At 57.5% G+C, this 11,014-nt stretch overlaps 1 protein-coding gene across 1 annotated transcript; it reads right to left on the reverse strand.

The window, feature by feature from the left end:
- Positions 1-1,593: 1,593 nt before the first annotated feature.
- LOC308535112 (SEC14-like protein 4) lies at positions 1,594-11,014 on the reverse strand. The gene is made up of 12 exons (XM_081113840.1): positions 10,939-11,014; positions 9,136-9,211; positions 7,176-7,219; positions 6,850-6,909; positions 6,545-6,733; positions 5,791-5,886; positions 5,425-5,485; positions 4,283-4,366; positions 3,872-3,978; positions 3,667-3,806; positions 3,400-3,569; positions 1,594-2,910 (listed from the first exon to the last, which is right to left on the reverse strand). The coding sequence occupies exons 1-12, from the start codon at positions 10,990-10,992 to the stop codon at positions 2,771-2,773; spliced, it is 1,221 nt and encodes a 406-aa protein (XP_080969966.1). The 5' UTR covers positions 10,993-11,014; the 3' UTR covers positions 1,594-2,770.

Below are 11,014 nucleotides of genomic sequence, written 5' to 3' on the forward strand. Positions count from 1 at the left end.
CTGCCTCCTGCTCACCCCGCACCGGGGATTGAGCCTGCAAGCCAGGCATGTGTCCTGACTGGGAATCAAACCGTGACCTCCTGGTTCATAGGTGGACGCTCAACCACTGAGCCACACCGGCCGGGGCTGGCTGAATATTCTTTTGTATAGAATCACCACATTCTTGTTTATTCATTCCTCATTTGGGGGACATTGGGGTTGTTGCCACTTTGGGGCCGTTATAAAGAAGGCTGTGATGAACATTTTTTGTGCAAGTTTCTGTGGAAACATATCTTTTCTGTTCTCGTGTGCACACCCTTAAGAGCAGCCTTACTGGATCGTATAGTCACTCTTTGCGTATCCTTTTGAGGAGCAGCCAAACCGTTTCCCAGAGCGGGTGTGCCATTTTACACCCCCGCTAGCAATGGGGGAGGGTTCTGACTTCTTCCCTCCCTCACCTACATTTATTGTCTGTTTTCTTTTTTAAATAAATCTTTATTGATTTCAGAGAGGAAGGGATAGGGAAAGAGAGATACAGTGGGGCCTTGACTTACGAGTGTCCCAACTAACTAGTTTTTCGAGATATGAGCTGTCTCTCGGCCGATTTTTTGCTTTGAGTTGAGAGCTAAAATTCGGGTTACGAGCCAGCTTCAGGTACCCCACTGCTAGTTGGCGCAGCGAACGTCACAGTGAACGCCACAACATCAGCCCAGCATCACGTGTCTCACTCGTTCACTTTTTGATTTGACATACGAGTCATTTCAGTTACGAGCTCCATCACGGAACAAATTAAACTCGTAAGTCAAGGCCCCACTGTAGAAGCATCAATGATGAGAGAGAATCATGGATTGGCTACCTCCTGCACATCCCCCACTAGGGATCAAGCCCGCAACCTGGGCATGTGCCCTGACCAGGAATCGAACCTGGGACCCTTCAGTCCACAGGCCGACGCTCTATCCACTGAGCCACACCAGCCAGGACTTGTCTGTTTTCTTGACAGGTGAGGCCAGGTATTTCCCAACACCTCATCCTGAGTAAAGAGTTTTGACCTGCGGCCTCTTGCCAAGATCTTGCCATTCTTTCCTGACAAACAACAGACTCGGTTGCATAACCTGCATCATGACAGGGTTGTATTAGCAACCAAGTGTCCCCAGTTGCTTGCAAGTAACACACGTCAGTCAGCTGTCACCCAAGTGTCACCTGAGAGCCCTCCTGGCTTTCCTCCAGCCTCAGACCCCATAGCCTCCCCCACCCCATGCCTGTCTGGGAGGCACCCCGCCACACACACACACACATGCTTCAGCTCTCCCTTCAGGGGTCCCTCCCGTGGGCAAAGCACATCCGATCCCCCATCGGGTTTCTCTGCTGGATGCTCCCCCAGAATTTGGCTCCTGCCCCTCGCAGCGCACCCGTGATGACATGCTCACTCGGTGATGGATCATCAGTCACTTCTGCCTCTTCTAACACAGGCACCTTTCCTGCCAGTGGGGTCCGGCCAGCCCAGTAGCCTGGTGCCCCCGGGGCCTGCAGTGCCTGGCGCTGGACGGACGCTCCATAAACATTGATGAATAAATGGATGAACAAGGAAACAAACCTCAGCCAGCCAGTGCCTCTCAGAGCTATTTCGTTTTTTGAAAAAATATATCTTTATTGATTTCAGAGAGGACGGGAAAGGGAGAGAGAGATAGAAACATCAATGATGAGAGAGAATCATGGATGGGCTGCCTCCTGCACGCCCCACACTGGGGGTCGAACCCGCAACCCAGGCCTGTGCCCTGACCGGGAATCGAACCGTGACCTCCTGGTTTATAAGTCAATGCTCAACCACTGAGCCACCGCGGCCGGGCTAAACCACTTGATTTTAGGCAGGGGATTGTGAAGGTGGAAGTCACCTATTGTGAGCCTCTGTCATAGCAACAGGTGGGCCCAGCAAAACCTGGCAAAGGGTCCCCCCAGCCCCGGTCACGGGGCCCTCTCTAGCCTGCCAAGGGCAGTGGGAATGGCTCTGGGATGCCCGAGCGCCCCGGGGTTCTCTAGATGTGGCTGCATCTGGGAGGCTGCACGGAGGGTGACCACGGAGGGCCACCAGGGGGTGGCAAAGCCCGCTCTGAGATGGGGGAGCAGCCCTGGAACACCACGTCCCGTGGTTTCTGCCTGACACCCAGCCCCGGGCCATCTCCCCGATGCAGGCACAGCAGTCTCTTTTCTTACCAAACCGCTCACACGCCCTGGCAGACGAGGAGCGCCTCACGCACGGGCGCTGGCTTTTTGATCATTTAGCTGGTTTGCTCCTCGTGGCGTCAGAGCTCCTGTGCAGACTCTCAAGCCTCCAGCTGGCCCTGCCCGTCCCCGCTGAGCCGCCTCCGGCAGAGAGCGCGGCCTCCCTGCTCTTAGGGCCTGAAGCTGTGCTCCCTGCAAGGCCTGGGGCTCAGGCCGCCACGCCAGGCGCCAGGTGTGGGGGGTCCTGGGACAGGCGGGCGTTGTCAGGAGGGACTCGGGCAGCTCTGCAGGCGGAATCCTTCCTCAGTGGATGCTGGTTCATCCTCGGGTTCTCATCCCCAGCCTTTGCAGACAGGTAATCAGATGCCCATCGGGATCCTCAGGGTGGTCTACGCACTGGGTGTCCCCTCCTGCTTGGCCCCTGGGCAAGGTGTGCCAGGAGGAGCTGAGATGGCGATGGGAGGTGAGTGCCCTCTGGGTCGCCTCCAGCAACACCCTGCCTGGGCGGGCAGGGGACAGGGAGTGGGTGCAGAGGGGGGTGGAGAACCCAGGCGCAGAGGCAGCGGGGTCTTCATTGTGCCGTGGATGCTTTTGTCGCCTCGAGACCCTGGATTTTCTCCTGGGAGGCCCTGTCGGGGAGCAGCACCTCCACGGTGTAGCTGACCTTCTTGGCATGAATCAGGCTGTAGGTGTTGTCGAAGCGCAGGACGTCTGCCAGGACGGAGAAGGAAGCCATCAGGCAGCTCTAGCCCGAGCCCTCTGCAGACCCGGTGCCCTGGGGGACTGGCCGCCCAGGACTATGGATGGGGCTGGAGCGTCAGCCACTGCCCAGTCCCCAGCCCATGGCTCACAGCCATCCATCGCTTTGGATGACGCTTGTGCTCATTAAAGAATTAGGAATAGCCTGGCTGGCGTGGCTCAGTGGTGGAGTGGCGACCTCTGAACCAGAAGGTTCGATTCCCAGTCAGGGCATATGCCCAGGTTGCAGGCTCGATCCCCAGTAGGGGGCATGCAAGAGGCAGCCGATCAACGATTCTCTCTCATTCACTGATGTTTCCATCTCTCTCTCCCTCTCCTTTCCGCCCTGAAATATTTTTTTAAAAAAAAAAGGCAAAGAGAGAAGCCAGACTGGCCACCCATGTCAGCCCATCCCTTCGCCAGGAGGAAGCAAACGACCCTGGTGGACCCTACGGCTCTTACAGACGCCGGCCTGGAGGCAGGTGAGGCTCCCGTCCTCGGGCACCAGGTGGGCGTTGTAGCGCTGGCTGGGCAGCACCTCCGCCATCTCCCCCACCCGCTGCCGCTGCCCCTGCTGGGTCTTCAGGAAAACGCCGAAGCCGATGTCCGCCCTCTCCGATTCAAACTGCCACCTGCAGGGGACAGGGCGCCGCTGATGGCCACCTGATGCCCGGGCTCCAGGCTCCTCCCAGCTGTGCCCAGGTGTCAGTGGCCACCGTCCGTCCCTACCTGAGCACACAGCCCGGGAACAGAATCTCAAACTCCACCTGCAGGGAGGAGCCGCGGCCCACGGTCGCCGTGTGCTCGTACTGCACCCTCACCTGGTTGTGCAGGTAGTAGCTCTTGGGCACTTGGCCTCCGTAGTTGATCTGTGGGTGAGAGTGGGTGAGTGGCATCACCACCCTCACGCCCCATCCTCTGGGCACCCCCATACCTTGGTCAGGCACTTGGGGTTGCCATCGGGGTCGGTCAAGGTCCCCCCAAATTCCACAGGCAGCTGGTCGGGGCTGATGAACTTTGGCAGCTCTTGCTTCCAGTTGCCTGAGGGAGCAAGACGGGGGCTTGACAGAAGGCAGAGGGGGCCAAGCCCTGGAAGGGACCCTGGTGTGCCCTTGGCTCGCGCCCCTGGGTGCCTACTCATGAGAGCACCCGAGAGCGTGGCAGGGCCACCCAGGCTGGCGTCCAGGCCCAAAGCCTGGTCTGAGTGTGCAAAGGCCGGTGGAGTCAGGCTGAGGTCAGTGCCTGAGTGAAGAGGATGAGCCAGAGAGAAATGGGGCGTGAGCACTGACCTCTGCTCCCTGGGCAGATGGGGAGATGGGCGCAGCCAGGAGGCCACCTCACTCACCGCCCAGAATCACGATCTTCCGTCGGGTCTCCTCAGTTATGAACGACTTGACCAAGTTGAAGGCCACAGGGAAGAGCTTGGGGGCTGAAACACAGGAAACTCCCTTGGGAAACTGACCCAGCAAGGACTTGGGATTAGATGGAAAGTCCCACTCGAGGGCGTGGGCCGGACAGGAGTTAGACAGATCTAGGTTCTGACTCTTCGTGCTGTGTGACCTTCAGCTAGTTACTCACCCTCTCTGAGCTTTCGTGCTATTAACTATCACTATATAAAATGGAGATTCCACATAACAGGGCATGCGTAACACTTGGCGCCGTGCCTGGCTCGCGATATGTGGCTGGCTTCCCTGTTCAGCTGTAGGGCTCCAGGAGTGTTGATTCCCCAGTGGCCGCCTCTTCTTTTTCACACTCAAGGTTTTCCCAGGTTGCCTTGGGCTCCTCTTGGGTGCAAGTAGGTGGGGCACCTGCCTTAGGCCTCACGTCCCACCTGCACCACTCACACTTACTAGGACCTTTCTGTGGGTCAGGCTCTGTACTGCGCCTTCTCCACAGACTGTCTCACTTCACCTCACAGCTGTCTCATGGGGAAGGTGCCATCGCATCCCCATTTTACAGAGTGGGAAGATTGAGGCTCAGGAGGTTCCACAGGCTTGCTCAAAGTCACAGGGCTCTGGCTTCCAATCTAGCTCGCCCTGTGACTTTGAGCAAGCCTGTGGAACCTCCTGAGCCCCAGTTTTCCCATCCCCGTATGTATCTGACCCAGAGCACATACGATGACCCCCTCTCACTATGTGGCTGTCACAGACAGAGACCATTCTCGCCCAAAGTGTGTCCACCAATCCGTGTGGCCCATAGACCATTTGTTACCAGTGCACACACCCAGATAAGTAAAGAAAATAACAGCAAACATTTAGAAACTTACGACGTATTTGACATTGCTGCACAGGCTTTTGTATAGCCCCAAAATATCAGCCTGGGAAGCACTGAGCTAAAACACCCACACACCAAAAAACCAACAAACCAACAACCACAAAAAACACCCATTCTTCACAAAGGATGGTTTCAGAAGCCCTGAATGTGGTGGCTTACCCACGGCCCACCCCCCGTTCTCCACTCCTTCCCCGCTGCCCCATTAATCCTCACCTCGAACAATAAGTATATTCTTCACTGTCTCAGGATAATTTGCTTCCATGCTGGCGAAAAACTGTGACGTCAAGAAGAGTCGGGTTGAGGCCACACTCCAACATTCCTGCCTGGATGGGTGGCCTCTGAGGCTGCAGAGGCAAGAGCCCCCCTCCCCCTGTCCCCTGGCCCACCCCGCCTTCCCATGAGTACCCACCCCGTCCTCTGTGAGTCCTGCTCCTCTTCCTCCTTGTAGGAGGTACCTCAGGTGGGCGTCACTGACTGCTCGGTGGGACCCCTGGGGGCGGGGGGGGTCCCCTGCTCCGTGGACTGAAGCTGCTGTGGGCAGAGGCTCCCTATTGGGCTCGAGCCAGCTGCTTACCTTACCTGCTGGTAGACCTCCACAGCTGGCTTCCACAGGTGTTGCAGGCCCAGCCCCTCCAGGTCAAACACCATCAGCACCGTCTCGATCTTCCTGCCCAGCTGCGTGGGACGGAGCAGGTACATAGGTCGGACAGGAGATGCAGGCCACAGAGACCTGGGCGCGGCTCCTACCTTCCTGCCACCCCCACCCCTGGCTGCCCGCAGTGTTTGCCCAGCAGATGCACCTGCTGAGGCTCTGAGAAGATGCTGCATTTAAGCCCTGCAATGAGTTAGCTGTGCAATTAAAAATCTTCGTTCCTGCCCTAACCAGTTTGGCTCAGCGGATAGAGCGTCGGCCTGCGGACTGAAGGGTCCCAGGTTCGATTCCGGTCAAGGGCATGTACCTGGGTTGCGGGCACATCCCCAGTAAGGGGCGTGCAGGAGGCAGCTGATCGATGTTTCTCTCTCATCGATGTTTCTAACTCTGTATCCCTCTCCCTTCCTCTCTGTAAAAAAATCAATAAAATATATTTGGGAAAAAATCTTCGTTCCTTATCATTAGGCACCTTTAGATACAGTAATAGATACTACGTTGACCAGCGTCTGCAGCGCTATGCTGTTGGCAGGCTGTGTGGCCTTGAGTTCATAGGTCGACCCTCAACCACTGAGCCACACCGGCTGGGCCCGGTGCCACCTTTTAGACAGAGTGGACCTAACGTGACCCCCTTCCCCGCCCCTACCCCCCGACACTCCCCAGCCCCAGGCCCGGGTCACTCACCTTCTGACTCTGCAGCTCACACTCCTGCAAAAGCCGCTCGCAGACCTTGATGCGCTTCCGGATCAGCTCCTGCTTGGAGGCCGACAGGAGGAGGCCCTTGGGGTCCAGGCTCCCGATGATGTCGAACCACACGGGGCAGCCTTCGTAGTCGTAGCCGCACAGACCGCCGGAGTCATACCGCTGGATCACCTGGGGTAAGGTCGTCCCTCAAATCGGCCCCCCCCGGCCATGTCCCTGCCCCATCAGGCAGCTGGACATTGGGGGGGGGGGGGCGGGGAGTGAGGTGGGGATGGTGTGTGGCTCACCTCTGAGGGCTGCCACGTGAGGATGTTGTCCAGGTCCTGTTGCTTCCGGAACTCGAGGTGCTGTGGAGACAGGGCAGGGCCTGGAGGCTGTGTGCCCCGAAGGTCCCTCTGCTCGAAGCCACCGAGGGCCGGCCACAGCATCCCCCGGGCTCTGCCGACACTGAAGGGGGGGGGTGGGGACACCGGGAGCAGGACCGTGGGGGGCCTGGGTCCGATACTGAAAGGGGTCCAAGGAGGGGGAAGAAGAAACTCGACAACAGGACAGGGCGAGGTCCCCACCCTTTGTGGCTGATCCCTGGGGTGCAGCATGCAGGAGGCGGCCTCACCTTCCGGAGCATGTCCTCGGATTTCTTCAGGTCGAAGTTCTGAGCTGCGGGAAGAGTCGAGGTTAGAGGAGGCTCGAGGCTGGGTCTAGAGCAAGGTATTCTCTGAACACTCATGAGGACATTGTGGGCGGGGGGGGCCCTGTCTGTTCCCGACACCCCAAGGATCCACTGGGGGTCTGGCAAGTCTGTGAAAATGGGAGGATCTTTAATTCTCTAGAAGGCTTTGGAGAAAGTCTTGATTTCGGTTTGCAGGGCTTTTTAAACTCTTCATTCTAAAGCAGGGGTCCCTCAAACTTCTTAAACAGGGGTCCAGTTCACTGTCCCTCAGACCGTTGGAGGGCAGGACTATAGTTTAAAAAAAAAAACTATGAACAAATTCCTATGCACACTGCACATATCTTATTTTGAACTAAAAAAACAAAACGGGAACAAATACAATATTTGTATTTGCATGTGGCCCGCGGGCCGTAGTTTGAGGACCCCTGTTCTAAAGGTTGATCTCACCCTAAACCCGTAACTCAGTTGGTTAGAGCATCGTCCCACTGTGCCAGGGCTGTGGGTTCAATCCCCTGCTGAACAGCTTGGGTTATGGAGTCAGGAATGATTTGGACTTGAAATCTAGTTTTGTCCTTTTATTTGCTGTGCAACCTTAAGCATATTGCTTAACTTCTCTGAGCCTTAGTTGTGTTTTTTTTTTTTTTTTTAATATATTTTTATTGATTTTTTACAGAGAGGAAGGGAGAGAGATAGAGAGTCAGAAACATCGATGAGAAAGAAACATCGATCAGCTGCCTCCTGCACACCCCCCACTGGGAATGGGCCCGCAACCAAGGTACATGTCCTTGACCAGAATTGAACCTGGGACCCTTCAGTCCGCAGGCCAACGCTCTATCCACTGAGCCAAGCCGGTCTTGGCGAGCCTTAGTTTTTTAATCTGTTAAATGGGAATAATATCTTTGTTGTAGTTAATCCTCACCCAAGGGTATTTTTTCCATTGCTTTTTTAGAGAATGGAAGGTAGGGAGGGAAGGGAGAGGGAGAGAGAGAGAGAGAGAGCGAGAGATACACCACGAAGCTTTCTCTACCCTGACCAGGACCCTCCACCAGAGAAAACCCACCAAGGCCACCAGCTCTGTCTTGATGATCAAGTTCAAAATCCGTCCCCCGGGGTGCACTGAGTCGAAATCAGGGTTCCCCTAAACCCTGGAGTGGTTTCTGTTATTCTAATCGTTTTACACTGGCTCAGCCATTCCTGGAAGAAACTCCCCCACCTTTCATTACATCCACTTCCTGGCCTGTTTGTGGGGCATCTGCTTGCTGCCAGGTTCTCTACGGGGACACACAGCCTTGTCTTCAGGGACCTGGAGACAGGCCCAGAGGCAGGTGCCCCGAGACCATGTTCAGCGACATCTGACTCAAGGCCTGGCCAGGCCTGTCATCCCGAGAACTCCCGAGGGAGGTGCTAACTGTGAGCTCGTCTTGACCCCGTGCCCAGCCGGTGCCAAGCTCTACACCCTCTCCTTTAACACTCACAACCGCCAGTGGGCGGCGGCCGCATCCCACATTTGCAGATGAAGAAATTGAGGCTCAGTGGGGTGTTGTGTGCCGTGCCAGCCTGAAGGGGAGCTCAGATTCCAGCCCAAAGCGGGCGGGCTCCAGAGCCCGGGTTCTTCTTTTTCTTTTTAAAATATATTTGTATTGATTTCAGAGAAGAAGGGAGAGGGAGCGAGAGATAGAAACAGCAATGATGGGAGAGAATCATGGATCGGCTGCCTCCTGCACGCCCCGCACTGGGGATCGAGCCCGCAACCCGGGTACATGCCCTGACCGGGAATCGAACCCTCACCTCCTGGTTCATAGGCCGATGCTCAACCACGGAGCCACGCTGGCCGGGCTCAGAGCCCGTGTTCTTTATCGCTCTGTCCCCCAAAGTCTCCCACACCCTCTCCTGAGGCCCTCACCTCGCAGCCAGCGCAGGAGGAAGTGGTCATCAGCTTTGGGCATGGTGGGCAGCAGGTCCTGGAGGTTGTCCTGGAACTGGGGGGGGGGGGATATGATTGTCAGAGGGGTTGCCATGATCCCCAAGGCCCCCAACCCCGTCCCCATCCCCGACCCTGCCCACCCTCAGTCAGCCAGTCAGCCCTGCCCAGGGACCCAGCCCAGGGACTGCACAGTCCGCAGCGGCTACCTGTGTCATTCTGCCACCTGGGAATGGAGCACACCCACCCTCTCAGCCCACCATGGCAGGAAGAGTTGTGTCCTTCTCAAACTTCGGGGGATCTCTGTCCCCCAAGACCCTCACTCTATAAGCCTGAGGTGGGGCTCTGCAAAGATCCCTATTTCTGCAGAGATCCCTGGTGAATTTGATGCAGGCCAACCAGGACATTTTAGGAGCGTTGCCCCTGATACTGCATCTATGATTTGAAATATGTTTTCATTGTTTTCAGAGAGGAAGGGAGAGGGAGAGAGAGAGAATCATCCATGATGAGGGAGAACCATGGATCGGCTGCCTCCCGCACGCCCCCTACTGGGGATGGAGTCCGCAACCCGGGCCTGTGCCCTGACCGCGAATTGAACCGTGATCTCCTGGTTCACAGGTCGACGCTCAACCACCGAGCCCGCCAGCTGGGCTCTTTTCCCCTAATTTTAAAAGTAGCGCCCATTTCTTTCGAATAACGATGAAACTAAGACTAAATTCTCTTTACATTGCTTAAAGCATCGCCACCGGAATTCACGCCCAAAGGCCAGGTGTCCAGCCCCTGCTAGGGGCCCAGTGCCTGGCTTCTCTGAGGCCATTGCCAGTGTGGGAGGGGGAGGGGGAGGGGGAGGGTTCACCGGGGACCCGCTCTCTTTCACCTGAGAACCCTGCCTTCATCTGGGACCCTCTGCTCCTGGGACCTCCTCCTTTACCTGGGGATCCCCCCAGGGCCCCCATCATTCACTTGGGACCCATCTCTCCTCTAGTAGGAATTCACCCAGGGCCCCTCCTCCACCAGAGGCGCCCATTCGGCTCTGTGGGGGCCCTCAGGGCCTCCGAGGGGAGCAGCCACAACAGAAACCCTTCCCCACAGCCAGAGGCTGCCCTTCAGTGCCCAAGTGCCAGCCAGGGCTGGGCCCCCCCTCCCTCCCCCCACCCTGAGGTCACAGCCCCAGCCCCTGGCCACCTGCAAACCCCATTCATGCTGTGGCACCAAAGACTTGGACATGCTCCCCCTTCCCCACGGCCAGGACCCCCCCAGGTGTGGCCTACCCCGCGGACCCTCTTGAGATCACCCCAACTCCTCCCTGCCCCTTTAATGAAAACATTGGCGATCTGAGACCGTGTAGGCCCTGGTGAGTCAGAACGCCACCCAGAAGAGCCAAACAAATGTTGCAATCTGGGCGGGAGATCTGAGAGTCTGTTTGCCCCTAAACTGTCCAGAAGCAGGACAGGCAGAGGGGGGAGGGGGGCCCCTCCCTTTCCCACCCCTTCCCACTCCCCACCCCCAGCAGGGGACAGGCGCCAGCGGGCTCTGTGGCCAGGAGCCGGCAGGAGTGGGGAGCTGGGTTGGGCCCCAGTGTGGCCCAGAGAAGGGCTCCTGTCCCGCGTCCTGTCCACCGCGGCCGAGCAACTGGGCACAGGTGCCCACAGCTGGGCAGGGGCGCTCTCCAGGGTCCCCTTTCCCCTCCGTACAGTAGGGGCTCCAGCATCAGGCTGCTGGGGGGGGGGGAGCGGGCAAGCCAAGCCTCCCGGCCCTGCCCCCCCGACCCCCAAAGAACCTCACCCTGGCCAGGGCCTCCTGCTGCTGGGGGCTCAGGTCCCCGACTCGGCCGCTCATGGTGCCTGAGGGCGCCCGCTTT

This window comes from Myotis nattereri (assembly GCF_964212035.1).
Source record: "Myotis nattereri genome assembly, chromosome: 19".
Classification (NCBI taxonomy): Eukaryota; Metazoa; Chordata; class Mammalia; order Chiroptera; family Vespertilionidae; genus Myotis; species Myotis nattereri.